Below are 22,579 nucleotides of genomic sequence, written 5' to 3' on the forward strand. Positions count from 1 at the left end.
CTTTAACACAAGCAGACACGCAGAGCAAATGCCCAAAAATAAGAAGACATGCTCAATGACACACGGTCAGTAACATCTTCAGCCATATGCTACGTAGTATCTAACCTTGCTTTGCTTCGGATGCTCTCAGAACAGCAATACTTCACCCTTTCCAGCAATACTTCACCTCAATTTCTTGAACTCAATTTCTTCAACTCTCCCGCTTCTCTAGGAGCTCTCAAATGCTCTTCTCATTCTTAGTATCGCTGATGAAGGTCTATTCCTCACCAAAACAAACGATCAGTCAGCTCTCATTGTCACATCAACAACCAAATGAGTGCCCTTTTTTGGCGCCTTTTCTTTTAACCGAAATTAGGAATTCATTTTGCATCCAAATTCCAGTTAAGTTAGTTAATCCTATGTATTACTCATTTCACTAATTAAGCCATCCCATTATCAGAATATATTACTTCAACAGCAGGGATATTTTTGTCAATTCATCATCCATGATGTCATATTTGAGGCCCAATAATCCGACAAGAGAGGTAGATGAGAATTTCGGAACTTCAGGGGAGGTGATTGAGACTGTTAGAAACCTCAAAGGTCTTTGAGGTTTCTGAAATTATCCCTTGAATAAATCCTTGATATTTCCATGAGTTCATCATAATTTCTGATCTATATCGATGGTACCAGAATGGAGTGCATCACCAGTGTGTACCTATGACTGCAATACCCGAAATCCATGACCAATAACTAGTGATCTTGTCATGGAAAGGCAAGAAAAACAATTAAAACAAGTGAGAGCGAAAAGAAAAATAAAATGTGCTTGCTTGGAATTTATGAACTGAAGTTTGAGTTCCTTACTTCAAAAGAAGAAACGGAATAACAGTAATTTCCATAAACCAGTCCTGATACTACATGTGTCCTTTTCCTGTTCTTTTTTGTTCTTTATAGTTTTGCTTTAGCAGACTACGTAATTGATTGATTTGTCTAGCATCATCGTCGACTTCAATTGTTACTGAACCCTTCTTTTGCCTTTTGGAAAGTTTCATTTGATGACGTTTTTTCCTTTCATTTACGGGTGGGAATCAGGGGTACGGATGGTGCATGCAGGAGTTGATTGGAGAAGGTGAGGCTAGTTTATTCTTTCCGCATGACTGGTATTCGCATTTTGAAATTCTGTAAAGCGTAGATGGAATAAGACGTTATGCCATTTAGAATCTGCACTTAATACATTTTAAGCACAAATTTTCGAGGTAGATACCCAATTTTTACCTAATAACAAGATCAGGGGCAATTAAACACTCGTTGAGCAGGACCTTCATAAATACAGACTTCAAGAAAACGAAGCAAGAAGAGAAAGAAACAAAGAACCTTCTAAACTAATTCTAGAAAAAAAGATATTTGTGGAAAATTTACCAAATTGCTTTTCAGTCAATAGATGAGGCAAATTGTAAAGTCACTTAAACGATGAAATCAGTGAGCAAATTAGTTCTAATGCTTCTTAGAACCTTTAGCAGGATCACTTTTCAGTACAAGTAACAGAGATTAAAAAGCAAAATGTAAACTCTTGCATAGAATGTAGTGCTTGCTATGAATGCTTCAGACTGTAACTTATCCACTAAATGTACGAACTTTCAATTACTAAACTGAGACCACGGGTCCGAACCAATTAGACCCTAGCGTATCAATTTTAACGAAACATGACAAATCAATAGATGAGACAAAGCAGGAAGCAAGTCATCCAGGTCAATTATGTCAGTTGAGTTGATCTAATCTTCATTTTTAAGCACAATAGGATGGACAGCAAATCAAAGTAAAGCACTGAGTCTTATGTTGCTAATTTCATTTAAACTACAAAGAATGTATCCATTATTCATCTCATCAAAAGCATCCCTAGCTTGCGGTAAAGCAGCCAAATTTGCTGCATTTCACCGTCATCTTCAAATAAAAAAAAAACCTCCGGCATACCCTATTGATCACTTTCTGGCCTCCAAGTTGGCAGAGAACAGAAAATGCAACCAAATTATAAAAACTCTGAATCAGAAACCAAAAACTCAATTCTCGTCCTTATCTGTTCCAAAAAGCTTCATCCTTCAATATGGAGACCCCAAGTAGCCTTCAATCTCGAATTTCTTAGGTGAAAGCTTGCAATACTTGGCAAATTGTTCACTAGCTTCTTTGTTTTTATGCAGAAAAAACCTATAAATCATCCCTCTACAAAAATAAGGCCTAAAATCTTTAGGGTCCTCCTTCTCAAGTTCCTCGCAGCTCTTTAATGCTTCCTCCACATTCTTCCGCAAGAACTGTACTTGTGCCATTATAAACCTCACATCTCTAGCCTCCTTCACCTTCTTCTTCTCCTCAGCTATCTTCAATGCCTTTTCTAATCTATTCATAACGGAGGCCCCTTCTCCACACCTGTCCATCAACAAAGCATTTTCAAACAATGCCTCAAACGACAATGGGTTTCTCGCTAAAATCTCTTCAAAAACACCTCTTGATTCTTGAGGTTTCCCCATTTTTTTCAACAGCCTAGCCATAAAAAACTTCCACTCTGTATTCTCCGGCTGTGCTGAGCTTAACTTCCTCAACGTCTTCAACACCTCCTCATACTCACCGTTGTTGAGCATCAGCATGAGAGAGCTTCGGAAGACCTCAACAATGTGAGGATCGGATTCCAAAATAGGGGTCAATGGTGAATTTGCTTGAGTTGGTGGTGGTGCTAGAGGGCAGGCCCCGGCCCCGGCCCCGGCCGGCAACTGGTGGAACTTTCCAAAAACTGCGGCGGCAAAAACTATGGCTGCAGTGGTCGTTTTCAGACTGGAAATTAAAGGATTTGGATTGGAGGAATTAGAACTAGAATTTGAACTCGAATTACAATCTGAAGAAGCTTTGATAATGGTGAAGTTTCTACTGTTCAGAGGTCTAAAAGAAGGATGTTTGAAATTGAAAATGGGGCGATACAACTTTGAGGTTGGATTACTGTGGAGGAGGGAAGATGGTGATGGTGATGATGCCATGGCCAAAGTTGAGTCCATTGATGAAAAATTTTGTTGTTTTTTTCTCTGTGTTTTTGGGGGAAAGATTTTAGAGGTTTTGCAGAGTGAAATTGGAAAGGAGTGGGGAATGGGTTTGGATGAGAAGCTGGAGTTTATGAAAGAGGAGCGAGGAATGAAGGACCGGTTTTTTGGACTGATGGTCTGACCGGATTTCAGCTTTGCTGGTCTGACCGGACCTTGAATGATTTGCTCAAATGTAAGAATTTTTTTTTTATTTGGTGAAAGCATGAAATATATTAACTAATTGTAAAAGGCCGAATTTTCGGCCTCTCTTACTTAAAGCCATTTAATTAACTAATATTATTAACGTGTTGTCCAATCTGCCTTACTTTTAAAGAGAATTACATTATTTTGATTACTCACCTTCTTACAACCACTCCATATCTGTTGAATTAATTACCACTCTTCTAACAAAAAAAGAACTACCACTATTTAAAACTATCACAACAGTTTAATTATTTTAAGTTACTATTTTCCAACCAAAAATAGTACTAATTATTTTTAATATCTTTTCATTAGTAGTACACACATTGGATGTAACTTAACCACTAGTTATTAATTATTTTACTTGTAGTTTACTTACTTAATTTATTTTTTTAATGGTTGATGTTAAGGTCCTATCCTATGTCAATCACTAAGGGATAGTGGAAGTTGAAAACTAACTAAATGAGTGACTTAACGTGCAAATTTAATAGATATCATGGGAAAGAAAGTGAGGATGGACGTGAACTAGTGGATATTATGGGAGATAAAGTAAAAGATGGAAGTTAATTTGAGTGGTAGAGTTATTTTAGGAAGAAGCGGCTTCATGTGAACTAACTCCAACTATCAGGAGCTGAATTTCTACGTTTCAAGAAGAAAGCCATAAAAACAGAGAATAAGAGTTTCAATTGAATAAAGGTTGACATCAAAAGATTGAGCAAAGGGAGAGAATACAAGAATTCGACTCTTCCATAAGGCTGTGAACTCTTCTTCAAATATTCCTTAGTTTCCTCTTTCACTAATCAAAGATTTTCATTCTTAGGAGCCCTAAAAGATGTCTGAAATATGAGGTACAAGTTTTGTCAGTTTTGATAACTTGGGATTTGGTTAGAGAATAAAGGGAAACAGAGGCTTTAGAAACCTCATATTTGGTTTTAGAAACTTGGGATTGGGTTAGAGAATAAAGGGAAACAGAGGCTTTAGAAACCTCAGATTTGGTTAGAGAATAAAGGGAAATAGAGGCTTTAAAATCTAATAGGAAACAGAGGGAAGGAAAGCTAAAAGATAAAAGGGGAAAATATCTCCAATAAGCTTCTCTAAATAACAACAGGAAATTATGTTTAATTTGCAGATCTTTGTGGCTATATTTCGGTAAAAGACGTTAACTTGGCAATAGAATTTTTTGGTAATTTTAATGGCTTTCAGTGGTGGATTTTATTATGTACTCTTGGCCAGAAACGGTATAACATTGCGCAATAAATGGTTCAAATCTAAGTTACAGCCCAAAAGATTTGATATTGGACTAGTTTTGAATTAACTAATCCTACTAGTTAAATTGAGTTCAAAGTGTTTTCAAATTAAGCCCACGAAATATAATAATGTAGTGCAATGCCCAAATTAATTAGACCAATTCATTTTCATAAATTGGATTATTTTAAAACCCCAAATTTGCAGCAATGACCCAATATTAATTAGACACCTTAAAGAATTTATTTTAAAAGTCCAATGTTGTTATAAAGACCAAGTTGTGAATAAATGAACTCAAAGACTCTTTTAAGTGTCCATATAAATTATAAATCGAAATATAAATATGAATAAGACCCTTTCATGAATGGGCTTACTTCTAAGGTCAAGTCTAAACTCAAATACATTTTTAACTAATGTAGGCCCGTTTACACTAAAATAGGAAGTTTCTTTATGAACATATGAATTTAGACATTTTCTAAAAAGGAAAAGTTTTCAAATCAGGGAACCTCCTAAAAATTAAAAACTTTCTAAATTAGAATACTTTAAAAAATGGGAAACTTTTCATATTGGAAAACATTTTAAAAAGGAAACTTTCTAAATTAAGAAGCTTTCCAAAATTGGAAATTTATCTGCATAAACTATTCAAGTACATTTATATATGTGTATATATATATATATATATATATATATTATTGATTATAGGTTTGAAGCAAATTTGAGGCCATGTTAAGAATCACTTCCGATGAGTAGTTGAAGTAGGTGGTGTTGTCCTTCTATATTTTTAAAATGCTATATGCTTATTTTTTCAAATGAAAGACTTACTTTGTTATATGTAAAATGGATCATATACGCTTATTTGAAATTCTTTTCTATATTATCAAATATGACATGAATGCAATATGCATGTGATATGTGAAATGAATTTACATTGAGAAAAACTGCAAACAGTCATGAAATAAACAGTAGGGACTATAGTTGTGATATGTTATGATAGTCATGTTAACTGTTGTGTTAGATCGATTGACTCATGCTATATTATGTGATCAAACGGTAATCTAGAAACCTTTTGATCACCCTCCTGGAAGGCGTTTAATTTCTAGATTTAGTACTCAAAAGTCGGATATTATGTGTACTTGTTTATGAGTTATGTCTTATGGAAAGAAATGACGTGAATGACATGTTATATGATTTACAAGAATTTTCTACAAATATGATCATATCATGTTAATTGTTTCTATGTCATGTTCGACGGAGGCCACCTCTAGAACCTAGGGATCAAGTGCCATATCGAATGGAGGTCATTTATATGTATGCCGCCAACTTTTCAATGAAATATGTATATGTATATATGAAACAATGCTAAAGGTTTTCAAGTTGATATATGCATGTGGAATTGCGTGACTAAATTTGTAAATATGTAGTATGTATATAATTACATGATCCACAAAAGAATAAGTACTATTTATTGGGCGTACATCATTCAATCTACATTATCATTACTTTTCTTGCAGATCAAGAAGTGAAGAACGATTAAGGGCCTGTTTGGAACCTGAGTTTTTTGGGAGTTTGTCTAAAACTTTACTGTATTTACTGTAGTGCACTGTAGAAATTTTTGAAAAAATTTTGTAGAAGTTTTTGGGCTTGTTTGGAAGTGAAGTTTTTGGCCAAGTTTTTTAGTTACTAGTTTTTTAACAACTTTTGCTACAGGAATCCCAAAAAACTTATCAAAGTTTTTTACTTACACACTTCAAAATAATACACAAAAAACTTTCCCTTCAACTTTTCTTCTTTTTCCTCCCCCACCCAACCGGCCACCACCTCCATCACCGCTTCCGGCACGCGGTAACTATTCCGGCCAACTTTTGCCAGCCTTCCTCTTTTTTTTTTTTTTTTTTTTTTTCTCTCCCTCCCTTCCCCCTTTGACTGATATGTTGGTTTCCAAAATCTTTTTTTTCTTTTTCTTTTCTTTCTCCCTCCCCCCTCCCCTCTTTCCCTCTGCCTTTCCCCGCCATCTTCCCCCTCCCGCAGCTTGGGGAGAAGGAAAATTGCAAAAAAAATTACACTCAGCTGTTGCTGCTTATTCTGCCGGCAAGATAAGGAGAGGAGAGGGAGATGGAACATTGGAAAAAAAAAATCATTTCTATTGCTGCAAAACTCATGTGCAAAACTCAGGTGGCGGTAGAGGGAGAGGGAGAGGGAGGGGTGGCGGGGAAGCTTTTGCAGGGGTGGGGGGAAGGGGTGACGGGGCAGAGGGGGAAGGCGGGGCAGAGGGCGAAGGTGCAGAGGGGGGTGGCGGGGCAGAGGGGAGGAGAAGGGGAAATGGAGGAGAGGGGTGGCGGGAGGTGGCATTGGTGGAGTTGCTGCTGGGGGTGGCGGAGGTAACGGGGAAGGGATAGGGGGAAGAAGAAGAAGAAGAAGAAGAAGAGAGGAAAGAAAAGAAAAAGGAAAGAAAGAAAAAGAAAAAGAAAGAGAAAAAGAAAAAGAAAAAGAAAGAAAAAAAGAAAGAAAAAAAAAGAAAAGGAAAAAAAAAGTTTTTTACCCTACAAAAACTTCTACAAAATTTTTCACCTTACATTTAGCAGATTAGAGAGAGATAAATAAACTGACAATGAACTCAAGGAATTATAAAGTAAAGTGTTTAGCAAGCGTATTAAATGAATTGCTTAACTTAATTTAAGAGTTCAAAATTCTCGTGTTATAATCATTTATCATACAGATGATTTGAATTTTTTATTCGTTTTAATATTGGCGATGTTATCAATGGAGTAAATGTAAGTTTTAAATTTTAGTGAATTTTATAAGTCATAATTAAAATGCATAGTATTTGTGAGAGTAGGATTTCATAGATAGGGTGTGCCACATTATAAAATTGGTCTAGGATCCGGATTTAGGGCATCACACTAATCATGTCCATCCATGTGAAAAACGTGGGATTGAAATCCCTTCAATGTCTTCTTTGAGTAGTATTTGTGCATCACTTTGCTCAATGGTAAATTTTGAAAAAATTTATATTTAGGGAAATCATACTAAAAGAAATAAAAAGTAATTGGCATCTTACTTTGTAAAAGTCTTGTATACATATTAGTGACTATAGACACATGTCATGTAATCTCAATTTGAATTTAATCTTCAATTTTTACATATGTGACATACATCAATGTTTGTTAATGCATACATTGTCAATATAAAAGGGTAATATGCATCTTTCTAAGATAGAAGTGAACATAATGTGAAAAAATGCATTATAAGTTTCCTAAGCAAAAAGAAGACGATTTTAACACTCTATTAAAAGTTTTAGGCATTATACATTTTACAAAAAACTAACCCCAATTTCAAGTTCAAGTAGCTAGTAATGGTAAAACATGAAGAGAATCATCGGTTGGGCTGAAATAGTAAGTTTAGTCCAGTAAAAAAACAAAATATGGCATCAATGGAGCTCATTCAACAAAGTATTAAGAGCATCTAAAGTGGAATAATCCCGCCTGCCGATTGAGGGAAAACATGATGCTTCTTTTCGTTAAAGAGTTCAAAGAGTGAAGTGGTGCATCTTTTGGGTCTGGATGCTCACCTTCAACCTCATAGAAGTTCAGTTGGGCTCCTCCCTCCTCTCATAGTAAAGAAGTGGAGTAGATTATTCATGTTAGAAAAAAAAAAAAATTCTAAAATGGGACAATATTGTTTACTAGGTAAGCCAAATCATGGTAATTAATATGGCAATGGTGATTAACAATAAATGACAAATTTTGCTTAAAAAAAAGCCTAAATAGTAGGCAACAATAGGAAAAGTATTGGCACATGACATGCGTTGTTGAAAACATAGGAAACACCTCTAATAACATACCAAACACCAAAGCCATGCCAGACCTGTAGGAATCAAAAGTTTCAATTTGTCCCTCCAAATAACATAACTAAATTTTTGATTAATTTGTCCTTATTAATAAGATAGCTATTGGACTAATTTGCCCCTATTTAAAAAGCAAAACTAGAGAAAGGGTCGTTTAGGGTTACGGTAGTTTACTAAAAAGTGCTTCACCAAATTTTTTTTTTAATAAAAGTATTTATTAAGTGCTTAAGTGCTTTTAAATATATTGTTTGGATACACAGTTCAATGAGTACTTATTGTATTGGATAATATGAAATTTAAAAATTTTAAATGTATTTGTCCCTTTATTTACTCATAATATAGGATAAAATTATTAAATTTAATCTTTAATTTTTTAAAATACAAAAGCTATTCTAAAAACACCAAATTTAAGCTTTCACTAAAAGTACTTTTAATACCAAAAGCTCTATTCCTAATTTTATGAAATGATATATATCGAACACCCCAAAAGTACTGTTACCACCTAAAAGTGTTTTTTTTTAATAAAAAACATCGCAACTCCAAACGGAGCTAATGCAAAACACGAGTTTGGACTAGTTTACTCCTACTAATTAATTATATAACCATATTTTCCTAATCAATTTTGGTTTATAAAAAGGTAGACATATAAATTAAGACTTGTGAACCAAAGATTTGGTGAGTTTGAACCCGGTCCAAAATAAAAAAATTTACATGTTGGCTTTAGCCTAAACTGCACAAAGCTCACATATGTAAGGGCTCGATCTCAATCTATTTGTTAATATCGAGTTCAGGTTTATATTGGACTAATTTAGATTTAACAAGTTTACATTTTATATATACTAGTTTTTTGGCTCAGGCAGCGCATAAGCTTGCCTAGATTGCTGCCCAGGTTATGTGAATTTATTGAGAATGTAAGCTTAATAATGAGGGATAGATTGGGGAGGATTCTAAAATAGAAATGATCAAGAATAAAGTACTTGGACACACTTTAAATAGTTGGAAATTGAATACACTATATATTTGAGTCCATGAATTGTTGGACATACTTTTTAGTACCATAAAAAAACCTTTTCCCAGTAAATACATGAAATGGTGAATTCTTTTCTGTTTATTTTATGAAAGCTAATTCATAGTCTTGCTTCATCAACCACTTTCCTTGTTCTAAATTCATCCACCTATGAGATCACAAGTACAGAGAAAACATAACTAAAATCTCACACTCTAGATGTCTGCAAATAGACTTTAATATTAACACTCAAAACCTCAAGGAGATAAGAAAGCGTTACAATCAAAGTTTGGATATGAATTAGATAACACCTCTAAGTTTCTAAGTCGTTAATTTCTTGTACAAGTAGCTTGGAAATATTTCATAACTAGCAACATCTAAAATAAAATGTTTTGAACATTTGTAAATCCAATCTTCTAATATGTTAACATCTTGACCATGCACCTTATAGTTCATCACACAAGCATTTTGCGAACAAATATGAATAAACACTAAAATTGGTTTAGCACTTCAAAGAAAATAATTGAAAGATCCACAGACTATCAAAATATGGTAAAAAATAGCTTTGTTTTATTAATCAATTGTAAAGTCAAAATTCATACATTATATTTAATTTTTTAAAAGAGTGGAGACAACTAATAAAATTGTGATTAATTATGGACTTTCTTCAGGTACAGAAAGTAACTATAATTCCGTCATCATTGTCCAAAAAGTCCAACTACAGAAATCATTCCGAATATCTAGATGCAAAACTTAGCAATGTCAGATATTAGCAAACAACTGCATTCAGATGCAAAAATCAGCAATGTCATTCACAAACGCCAATGGCTTACCGACTTTACATTATCACTTGGTGATATTTGGATGAACGTTCAGAAGGCACATGTATCAACAAAATCCACTTCAATATCACATCATGCTCTTTTTCCTATTTCCCCAAGCATCGATCAAATTTATAAACAAATTGATTGAGTAGTGTAAATGCCTCCAGTTACCAATAGAAAAGGGATATAAATCTACCTAGAGGCGAAAAGAATAGATAGCAATCTTTACCTATTTGCCCTGTTTTGGGCTTCCAAATGCCTAAAGCAAGCCTCTTTCGTGGCTTTCATTTTCCTTGTCCCAGCCTTTGGTGCATAAACCACAGCAATTAAGTTGGTTTCGCTCAACGCTAGATACATGAAAATTTCTTCAACCTTAATTTCGCTCAACGCTAGATATTTTGTAGAAATTCTAACAAAATATCGTCACAAAACCAAATTTGCACACAAACAAGAGGGAAAAAAGAAATTTTTGAAAAATTCGAGAACTATCAGACGATATTTCAATAGGAAATATTCAAGAACTATGAACATGAAAAACCTCAAAATATTAAGGCATACGATGAAGTTGAAGCAGCGTAAGAGGGGGAAAAATAATTTTTAGCAATAATCCGGACAAAAGTGAGCAGAGATACCCTATTTTTAGCTATAATTTATGCATTTTTTCTGCATTGTTTCTCTTATTTATTCTTGACATGTTTAACTCTTAATGCTTCTGCAGAACTGAGTTGAGATCCGCTTTTCTTCTCTCTGCCATTTAATGCGTCCGACATGTATATGCATATCATCGAAGAGCTACAAAGATCTTTTGGATGAATTATTTCCATCAGTGTTCCCTAAATCGTTATTTGCCATCTACTGTAGCACCAAAATGATTGAGGTACGTCAGCTTGCATTACCCTTTGGTGTCGCTTATATGCAAATTTGCCAATTGCTTGTGCATCAGTTTGGTAATATATTTGAACCAGTATTTCATGTTTGCTGATTATTGTCTTACGTGCATCTCAGATATTGTCACAGAAGATGAAGGATCTTAGAAAGGACTCAACTTTGCTCCACAAATTAATTGGTTTTGAGGTGATTTTGTCTAAAGATGCAAAGCATCCAAGTGATCCTGCCACAGAATACTTCATACAAGCACACTCAACTGCTCGTTTCGAGATCGCCACAATTATATTGAATTAAAAGTATATTGTAGGCTTGAGTAGTATTGCATGATTTTACCGCATTGGTGTGTGTGTTGTACTATTTAATGTGTGTTCTGCAATACACTGATGATTAAACTTTTCTTTTTGTAAAAGATTAATCTATAAAGTTGTACTACTGATAACTTGATGACTGATGATGTTAAAGAGGGACTATCTTTAGGTGCTTTGAAGCGCTTATAAGATTGGTGGTAACCATTCCTGTTTATGGTAAAACGGGAATGACTTCTCTGATAATGATATCCTCCTCTTTAGCTTCCCTTATAATCTCTCTGCCTTAGTGTGGGAAACTATGGAACATATGGCGCCAGTAATTCTTTTTTTTTTTTGGATAAAAAAGGTCATTTCATTCAAATAAATTTGCACTAATGACAGAAAATACATTAAACAAATATGACACGGATACATATAGAGTTGAAATCAATAAATATAACAGATCTATATGTTAGTAATTCTTAGTCATAGCATGATGAAATCAGATCATTCTTGGAATCTAAATCCACGCATTGCTGCCCTTATGAATGATTTCAATCGCTTCGCAGTCATTTTGAGACTCGGAGTTCTCTTCAATTTCATAAATTAATCATGAAAATAACCTCTCAAGAAAGTTAAATCCAACTCTAATTAATAGGATTTCAACGTGTTTGCCTGAAAATTAAACTAACAACAACGCTAATTAATTCTGCTAAAAACTAAACAACGCTAATTAATTCCGCTAAAAACTAAGTAAAGTCCAACAAAAATTCAATTCTAAATCCAATGCCACCACATTAAGGCACTTGCAATTATATAATTAGTGTGCTGTTGCATCTTTTTGGACATTATGTGTTCATGTTATGCACTTAGGAGGAGCATTAATAGACAAATCATATTAAATTGAAATTAGAGTTTCAGCAACAACAAAAGCAGCAAAAAATAAACACTCGTCTCCACACGTATATACCGTCACACAAAAACAATGGATATAATTATGAACTTTCAGAAAAACTGAAACCAGAACAAGAATTAGGGATTCAAACACTATTAAATCCTCTGAGCATTCCTTCAATTCAACATGCAATTTACATCAAATTGAAAAGGCGAAAACATAAAAATTCATTGAACTGGTCAAGAATTTTTAGTTATTAACCAAAAGAGTAAAACTTTTTTTTTTTAAACTTGAAAAGAGTAAGAAAAATCAATTTGATAGCAGCAGTTAACGTTTCGAAATATAAATTTAAACTTTCAAAGTCTAACCAGAAAGCATATACTCATGAACTTGTGAGTGCCTGCTGACTATTATGCTATTACAATTTCTGTTTAATGCGAAATAATGCAGAGAAAAGGATGATTCGGCTCAATTGCATAAACCTAGGAACAGCAGTCGAATGTAACCCAACCTGCTTTTTGTCGAAATAAACCTGGGATGCAGCATATACAAGCTTGAAGATTTCTTGTTACCTTCCATTGTCCTTTTCTTCAAAACCCAAGTAATTTTCTTCCAATCAGAATCAAATTTCTCTCGAACTCTAAGCTGTTCAGCAATTTTGATAAAAGAAAATGAAAGACAAAGTATGAGCCAAAAAGAGGCCACCATTAGATTTGAAGGCAGGTTCAGAACTCCAAGGGAAAGGGAATAGCCTGTAAAAGGCATTTTTGTCCAAAAATATTTTAGTTTTTCGTGGATTACATTTTTCAATTATCTTTTTATTTTACGTATATCAAATCACTATAATACAAATTTTTTTTTTTACAAAACTCCAGAAAATAACAATCCAAACAGCCTCTAAAAGTCCACTCACCAAATTTTCAGGTGCACCTAAACTGACCACAAGCATTTTTTTCATGTACAACGTATGTGCATGGGGAAAACACCCAAAAAAGATTTGTGCCAACAATCCATCTCCGTTTTAAAATAAAAAATGGGAAAAATGGTGGGCAAGTGTAATATGGTGAAAAAGAATAGATGTTTCTCAACAAAATCAGATTGTTGTTGGAGGTCAAAGATTGTCACCGAAAACCTCAAATCCAGAAAGGCCCCAAAAGCAATATTCATCATGTAACATTGGTACTCTCTCATTTATAAGTTAACAAATGATAGCTTATGCCAAAAAAGAAAAAAAAAATCTTATGCATTTTTTTTCTTTTAAAGAGAATAAAATGAAAAGCCAGGATTAGAATTTAGAATTCAAACATAATTAAGAGTTTTAATCATTGCTTACATTCAACAAGCAATTTACATGAAAGTGACAAGGCCAAATACCAAAAGAAAAAAAATTCACTAAACGGATAAAGAATTTTTAGTTATCAAGTGATCTAATATGACTCATTCTTTAAAAAAAAAAAAAATTTGTCGGGAAGTAGCCGTTAAAGTCTCAATATAGGAATTCAAAATTTTCACAATGTAACACATTTGCGAGCCTGTGCTGGCATTTTTGCGGGATCTCTCATTACAAATCATGAATTAGAAATATTTTTCATCAATTTCTTCCACTCTTAACTTGTATCAGGTTAGGGCCAAAAAATAAAAAATGGGATAATTTCAGAAACCTCCCCTGAGTTTTTTGATAATTTCATGTGGCTCCCTTAAGGTTTCAAAAATTACACCTGCCTCCCGTACCCATTTAAAATGACAATACTAACCTTAATATTTTAATAAAACTCTATTGTTTCCATGTCTATACAAAGGATGGATTTTATAATTTTTTCCTTTTCTTTCTTATTCATTTCTCTTATATTTCATTAGAAGTATAGAAGAACTATTAATATTGTCGCTAAAATCTATTCAGGTCAAACGTTAAACTAGTATTTTTTATGACTTTTAATAGCATCCAACTCTTTTATAGCTCTTTTTTTATATCAAAATCAAGAATAAATCAACAATAATTAAAAACAAATGGCTCAAAATCACTACTAAACTATGGTAGTTCCATCACTAAACTAGTCCATAAACTTTTATTAAAAAAAGTCCATAAATTTTAAAAACACAAGGTAATACTTTCTTCTCTATCTTAAAAAGAATCTATATTCCCAATAAAGCACTATAAAAAATAATTTATCATAGCAAAAGATTTATTATTATAGTTAATTATTAAATAACAAATGTTGACTTGACAAACTTGTGACTCCTATTTTTTATATAATTGTGTCAAATTACTTTACAATTGTTTAGAAGAATGAATTGAACTTTATAAGATAAAGGCATTTTAGGATATTTATTAAATTTTTTACCTTATTTTAAGGTTTGGTTAGCGAAGTGTCAAATCAATGGAGGTAAGTGTAATTATAAAAACTTCAAGGGAACTAAGTGAAATAGTCAGAAACCTCTGGGGAGGTTTCTGAAATTATCCCTAAAAAATTTATATAAATAGCATGACTAATTAAATTTGGTCTTGACTTTCAAGTATATTAAGGATCCACTCATGCACCATTTACTCTTTCTCCCATTCCCAAACAATTCACATCTCCCTGAGCCCACCCCCTGCCGCCGCTCGTCATAAGTCTGCAGGTATTCATCCTCTTCTACATGGGAATTTTTCTTAAGGAAAGAGATTAATCACAAAAAAGAAATATCCAGTCTGGCATTGGATTGCAGGTATTCATCCTCGATTGTACTTAGGTTGCCTGCATGCCATTCCCATTTGGTAAGATTAGAATTGATTTTTAGGATTTTATCTTGATTGTTTAGGGGTTACAGACTTATATGACAAAATCCTAATTCACATAAGTTGTGCATGTATTGGATTTCGATTGAAATCCAATTCCCACTGTTTGAAATACATTTCTGCGCATGATTTTTTCATAGGATCTATTTATCTTCATCTGTTTGTGATTGTTTCTGCACATGATTTCTTATAGGATCTATTTATCTTCATCTGTTATGTTGATGTTTGTTATGTTGATCATCGTGGCAGAGAATCATGGTTTTGCTAAATTAAGACTCCTGTTTCATTTCTTCAAACACATTTTTTAAGCCAAGTTTACTTGTTCATTTTTTTCCCTCCATTTTTTCCCCTGTCATCATGTTGTAATCTGTAACTGTACCTGTACTAGTATAATTCTCGGTGTTGTTTTGGGAGTTTCACCGCAAAAGAATTGAAGAGGAGAAATGGAGGGATTTCTAAAGATCCTTTGTTAGAGAATAAATAATTTATTTGTTTATTTTTGTCGAGCCTTTGAAAAATGCGGGAAAAAAGATCGTTAGTTTAAACTTGCTGATTTCCCAACTTTGCCCTTGCGGAACTATTAGAATATGGCACAAAATAAAGAGAAAAACCAGTAACTTCTTTTCTTTTCACGGCCAAAATAACGAAAGGAACTTGAATTTGTTCTCTATCCTAAAGGACCTAAGCTCCCAACTAGATGAATTTTGATTAGATGGGAAGGGGAAATGCACAATTAACAAAACCAACAAATGAATAGTGGTATAGATTGACATCTAATGACGTAGTTTTTCTAATTTTTGAATGATCATAAATAATTGTAAAAAATCAGTTTACATTCTTGAAAAATGACTAGTGATAAGGGCACACCCAATGTGTGTAATTTAGGAACAATCATTTTTTATATGAAAGAATTTAGTATAGAATTTTCATAAACAAAAAAAATAAACTTCAATCGTTTAAAAATTTTTTGAATGGAATTTTAATTAATTTGGTGGTTACAATATTTGTAAATTGTTATGGGTGAAAGTTAGTGCGATTGCATTGGTTGGTAATATGGGTAATACGTAATTAGATGGTAAAGTTATAATTTAATGATTGTGAAAAGTTAAAAATCTAAAAAGTGATAAAAAAAGTTTACAGCAAATTCAATGCTCTTCCTTTATACATAATATATAGTATAGATAGATAGTTTCGGCGTTTACACGATTATCCAAGTCGTAATTGTGCCATTCTACACTACTATTCCGACTAGATGTGAATAATTTTATTTTTTAGAACACTTTTCTTGATTTGATTTCAACTTTGCTTTTTTTTTTTGAAGAAAAAAAAAGTATATCTAAACTTGAATTTTGAAGATCTTATTCTAACGTTATTCTTACTAATGCAGGAAGTGTTACTAAGGTTTCTTTTGATATTTGTCCATCATGGAACCAGGTAGTCTTTACGAATTCACTAAGTTCTTCAATCAGTACCCTTAGACACGGACTACTAATGGACTCTCATTAATTTCATTTTGTTGGTCATTGACAGGGAACGAGGTGCAACCTAAGACAAGTCGGAAGGATGCGAACCTCAATCATTTCTCCTGACTGTCGGATTCTATCTTTTATCACATCTATTCGTTTTTGCCCACCTGAGATGTTGCCTGTACCTCCATCTTGTCCAAGTCTTGGTATCGTATCTGGACCCTTTATTCATTTGTTGTCTACCATTTTATCTGCACTATGTGGGGCCAGGAAGAAGAACAAGAAGAAAAAGGAGTAGGACGGGTTCAAGAATGTGGTAGAGAGGTTCCTGGTCCAATGTTTGAATGTACTGGCAGCGGCAATAGAAAGGACGATTTCCTGTCGATGGCAGGAAAATTCATCAGACAGCGCTTTATAGAAAACTTAAATATACAGAGATTCCAATTGTACATTGACTTCCCTAAGATGGGCTCACTGGCTCGAAGATTGGATATATGGATTGATTATGCAATGATGAGGGCTGTGCCGGAGCTTGTTCTTCGCATTGACTGCTTAACCAGTGATACACATGTTGGTCATCGCATTAAAGCTTTATCAAGTCGTCAAAGGCTCCATTATGCTATACCTCAATTTGCTGTTGAAACTAGGTGACTAAAAATTTTGGGGTTGAGTGGCTGTAGATATGCGACTTGTTTGAACATCAAACTTCCCCAGCTGCTTTGATGATAAGTCTCTATTGGAAATGTTTCTCCTTGGATGCCCACTGGTTGAGTATGTGAAAATATCATGCTGCAATTGGATGGACAAACTTCTCTCTGTCTCGAACTTACCTGAATTGAAGCATTTTGAGTGTTTGTTCTGTGATATGGTTGATATTATTCAAATCAATGCAGTTAAGCTTCGTACTTTCTCGTTTGCGACATTGAAGGAAGTCAAAGAACTTTGGCCAATGACCATTGACTGGACAGCCTGTGCTACAGCACTAAAGGAGTTGAAAATATATGCGAATGGTGCCGCTGACATTGATATGTTAGAGACACCGATATCTCAGCTTCGCTTTCTTGAAACATTGGATATACGCGGCTGCAAAAGTTATACAGGTTTCAAGATCGCAAACCAAACTTTTAAGAGATTGATCTTTAGAGATTGTAGTCACATGTCAGCTACTCAACTTGATGCTCCAAAGTTAGAGTTGTTTGAATTCAACAACTGCGATAAACCTTTTCTTCCTTGCAATGCCTCAAATAAACTTCAGATTAACTTTAGTTTGTTCTTTAGAGGACATTCAATTGAGTGGCTTTTGCGATTGAAGTATTTTCTCAGGACGTTAAAGCATTGGGAAGATTTGAAACTGATCGTCTATCCTGAACATCAAGTACTACACTTCTTTCTTAACCACTTAGCTAAGGTTTTATGAATTTTTTTTTTGTTGCTTTACCTGGTTAGAGAGTTATATGTGATGTTATTCGACAATAGACGTAAAAATCTTGAAATTATTTACTCCCCTTGTCACGCCCCGAGCCCGCACGTGCCAGTCACGTGATATCCCCGTATCTTCAAGTCTCGCTCAAGAATACAAGGCAATATTATACTATACTAAACTTTAAAAGTATTAAATAATACAACTAAATAAAGTGCGGTACAAATCTCATATGAAAGATAGTCTTCGAATATCTAATAAGTTCGTACATTTATTCTCTAGTTGAAACAGCGAAAACAAAAGTAAATAAAACTAACAACTAGAAGTAGCTAGGTTGGTAACTTCTGTTCACTTAGAAACTCATAAAAGTCGTCCTCAAGGTCTTCTACGTAAATCAACTCATACTCTTTAGAATCTACAAAGATGGCAAAAAGTGGGTTGAGCGACAAGTCGCTCAGTAGGTAATATCTACTCCTCTGTTGGACCATGCATTCATAACTTTATAAGTACATACACACACACACACACACACACATATATAAATCAAATCATTTGCACACCGTTCACATCCATAATCATGAAAGTAATGTTGTTTATAAAACAAATAGTAGTAACGAGTGACAAGCAATTTAAAAGCATCTTATTGATAACTACATATGAAAAATCATAAAGTCATCATTTCATATCAATTCATAAGTCTTTTCATATCAGTTCATAAATCATTTCATATCAACTCATACAAATACATGTATTGACCGGCTACTGAGTATTCAACCTAGAGATTAAACCCTTTTAGGTGGGCGACCAATAGGTTTCATGACTACCGATTGGTCTCATTACATACATGGTTAATCGGCCGGACTTTATACCAGACTACCATGACCTTGTCAATCGGCCGAATTCTATACCAGACTACCATGACTATTAGACAGGACTATAGCCCCTACCGTCTATTCTATGACTGTTTTGAGTTTTTTTTTAATATAAATTCATTTCACACGTCACACGCACAGTTCTTGATTTCATAAAAGATACCGCTCATTTGGTATATAATAACATATCAAGAAATTTCAAATAAGTCACATGGTCCATTTTTTTGTATAGTCAAAATAGAACTTGCTCAAACAGTCAAGTAAATCATTTAATCAAAAACAATTCAGATTAACACGTAAAAATATAATCGATGACAAAAATTTTACTTTAAACTTTTGAAATCTCAGAAAGGTAAGTACCACCTACCTTTGTCTGGCTGCTCGAGTAGAACTACCTTAGCCTTTTAAACTTGTGTCGTACAGGTCTAGGCACTTAGTTGTCTGCTTGTTCGATGACAACGTCTTCTCCTTCTCCTCTATTCTTAGTCGATTCTTGCTCTAAGGGAGGCAGACAAAAGAAAGGTAGGAATAATATTATTTTTCTCTCTATTGTTTTGATAAAAATCCTAAACCCTAGCACTTCCCACTAGAAGGTGGTTTAGATAAGAGTTTTAGTTTATTTTGAACTCTTATCCTACCTTATCTCCTTACTAATCCTAATTACCCCTCTACCCTATCCTACTAATAAATTTATATTATTATTTTTTTTCACCCATAGTAATTTGGCCTTTTTAATTAATTGAGCAAAATAAACTAAAAAAATGGGTAAGGACCTGGGACGTGGGTTTTTGCATTCTACCCCCCTCACCAAAAGTTTCGTCCTTGAAACTTACGTACCTTGATAAAAAAGATAGGGGTATCAATTTCGCATGTCCTTCTCCAACTCCCACGTTGCCTCTTACGGTGTATGATTCGTCCATTGCACCTTGACGTAGGGTATAGTCCTTCTCCTTAAAACTTGGTCCTTCCGATCCACGATTCTTAAAGGAACTTCCTCCACTGATAAGTTCTCCCTCACCTCGATGGGTTGATCCTCTAAAATATAGCTCGGATCCGATACATACTTCATCAGTTGGGAGACATGAAAAACATTATGTATCATTGACAAAACAGGTGGGAGAGCCAATCGATACGCTAGAGGTCAAACTCTATCTAGTATTTCGTAAGGCCCTACATACCTCGGATTTACTTGCCACTTCTTCCAAATCTCATCACTCCCTTGGTAGGGGATACTTTCAAATATATCTTTTTTCCCGGTTGAAATGCTAAAGGTCTCCTCTTGGAATCCACCCAACTCTTGTTTCGGTCCTAAACTACTTTTAATCTTCCTCGAATAATCTTAATTTTCTCCAAAGTTCTTTCTACCAAATCGGAGCCAGTGATCAGCTTCTCACTTACTTCATCCCAATATAAGGGGGATCTACACTTTCATCCATACAACGCTTCAAACGATACCATACCTATATCACTATGATATCTATTATTATACGAGAACTCCATTAGTTTCACCAACCTATCCCAACTATTCGAGAAGTCTAGAGCACAAGCTCTGAGCATGTCTTCCAGTGTTTGTATGGTCCTTTCCGATTGTCCATCCGTTTGAGGTTGGTAGGTGGTACTTAATCTCAGGTCAGTCCCCATAACTTCTTGATAGGTCGACAAAAATCTAGACGTGAATCTAGGGTCTCGATTAAACACTATACTTACTAGAACACCATGAAAACATACGATTTCCTCCATATACATCTCTACCAACCTCTCCATTGTTACCCCATTTGACATTGGTAGAAAGTGGACAGATTTGGTTAGCCGATCGACCATAACCAAATGCCATCGTTATTCCTAATCGTTCGAGACAATCCTACCACAAAATCCATTGCCACATATTCCCACTTCCATTGGAAAATTTCCAGGGGTTGTAATAAGCCTGTAGGTCTTTGATGCTCGGCATTTACTTGTTGGCATACCAGATATTTCGCTACATATTTTGCTATTTCTCGTTTCATCCCATTCCACCAATAATTCCTCTTCAAATCTTGGTATATTTTAGTCCCACCAGGGTGAATTGAGAATCTCGAATTGTGTGCCTCATTTAGGAATTCCTGCGTCAATTCTTCATTTCTTGGCACACATAATCTACCATCTTTCTATAAACTCCCATCGTCTTTCAATTCTCTATCGAAAGGTTCCACTCTAAGTTTTTCTTTAATTCTTGCAAACCCATAATCAGAATGTCGTGCTTCTTTAATCCTATCTATTAAAGTAGATGTGACCACTAAGGCAGCTAACATTTGAATCGTAGAATCCACCATTTTCACTTCAAAATTCTTCATTTGATCCTTTACCGTGGGTTCTCTTAATACTCTTGACTTCTTATTAAGGGCGTCTAGTACCTTATTTGCCTTACCCGGATGGTAACTGATTGTCAAATCATAATCCTTAATTAATTCTAATCTCTTTCTCTGCCTCATGTTAAATTTTTTTTTGAGTAAATTGATACTTGAGATTCTTGTGATCGGTGAAAATCTCACATTGCACGCCATATAAGTAATACCTCCATATTTTCAACGCAAACACTATTGCCGTCAATTCCAAATCATGTGTGGGATAATTCTGCGCGTACAGTTTTAGTTGGCGAGAAGTATAAATAATTACTCTCCTATTTTGCATCAAAACGCATTCTAAACCATTTTTAAAGGCATCACTATAAATCACAAATCTTTCCGTTCCAGAGGGTAGGGTAAATATTGGAGCTGACACTAGTTTCTTCTGTAACTTCTGGAAACTCGCTTCACATTTATCTGTCCATTCAAATTTTGCTCTCTTTTGAGTCAACCTACTAAGAGGCATAGCAATGATAGAGAATCCTTCTACAAATTTTCGATAATAGCCGGCCAATCCTAAGAAACTCCTCACATCGGTTACATTAGTGGGCCGTGGCCAGTCTACAATTGCTTTCACATTCTTTAGATCAGCGGACACCCCTTGAACTGATATCACATGTCCTAAGAAGGCCACACTCTTCAACCAAAATTTACATTTACTAGACTTAGCGTACAATTTTTTTTTTCTTAGTATCTCTAGAACTTCCTTAAGATGGGCAGCATGAGTTTCTTCATTTGGGAAGCACACTAAAATGTCATCAATTAACACCACCATAAAATGGTCTAATTACAGTTTGAATAACGATTCATCATATCTGTAAAGGCTGTCGGAGCATTGGTTAATCCAAAGGGCATCACCAAAAACTCAAAGTGCTCGTATCTCGTACGAAATGCACTTTTTTGGATGTCTTCGGTTTTAATCTTTAATTGATGGTATCCAGATCTCAAATCTATTTTAGAGAATACTTTAACTCCCTTCAATTGGTCAAAAAGATAATCTATCCTTGGAAGGGGGTATTTGTTCTTTATTATGGTTCGATTCAACTCCCTATAATCGATACACAACTTCAGGTTACCATCCTTTTTTTTACAAAGAATACTGGTGCATCCCAAGGGGAAACACTAGGTCTAATGAACTTCTTATCTAGTAATACCTGTAATTACTCCTTAAGTTTCTTTAATTCTGCAGGCGTCATTCTATAGCGATCCTTAGTATAGGAGTCGCCTCAGGTCATTCTGAAGACATCTCCTCTTTTCCCGTGTCTATAACATAAGTCAAATATGCCTCACACCCTTTTCTTATTGCCCTATACATCTGCATGGCAGATAGAAGAGGTAACTTACGAATTTTCTTGTCACCAACAATTCCTTGATAAGAGAAATCCTTCTCGTTTGATTTCATGAATAACACCCTCTTCTTTCTACAA

General features: G+C 34.5%; 2 protein-coding genes across 2 annotated transcripts; one reads left to right on the top strand and one right to left on the bottom strand.

Moving 5' to 3' along the window:
* Positions 1 to 1,679: 1,679 nt before the first annotated feature.
* Positions 1,680 to 3,158, bottom strand: LOC113718975 (protein SLOW GREEN 1, chloroplastic-like). The gene has a single exon (XM_027243921.2). It carries the CDS (start codon positions 3,018 to 3,020, stop codon positions 2,076 to 2,078), a length of 945 nt encoding a protein of 314 aa, XP_027099722.1. The 5' UTR covers positions 3,021 to 3,158; the 3' UTR covers positions 1,680 to 2,075.
* A 12,905-nt stretch (positions 3,159 to 16,063) lies between these two features.
* LOC113718340 (uncharacterized) lies at positions 16,064 to 22,365 on the top strand. The gene is made up of 6 exons (XM_027243251.2): positions 16,064 to 16,067; positions 16,398 to 16,444; positions 16,541 to 16,657; positions 16,747 to 17,123; positions 17,191 to 17,851; positions 22,342 to 22,365. The coding sequence occupies exons 1-6, from the start codon at positions 16,064 to 16,066 to the stop codon at positions 22,363 to 22,365; spliced, it is 1,230 nt and encodes a 409-aa protein (XP_027099052.2).
* The last annotated feature ends 214 nt before the right edge of the window (positions 22,366 to 22,579 follow it).

Source organism: Coffea arabica, chromosome 11e (assembly GCF_036785885.1).
Source record: "Coffea arabica cultivar ET-39 chromosome 11e, Coffea Arabica ET-39 HiFi, whole genome shotgun sequence".
Classification (NCBI taxonomy): Eukaryota; Viridiplantae; Streptophyta; class Magnoliopsida; order Gentianales; family Rubiaceae; genus Coffea; species Coffea arabica.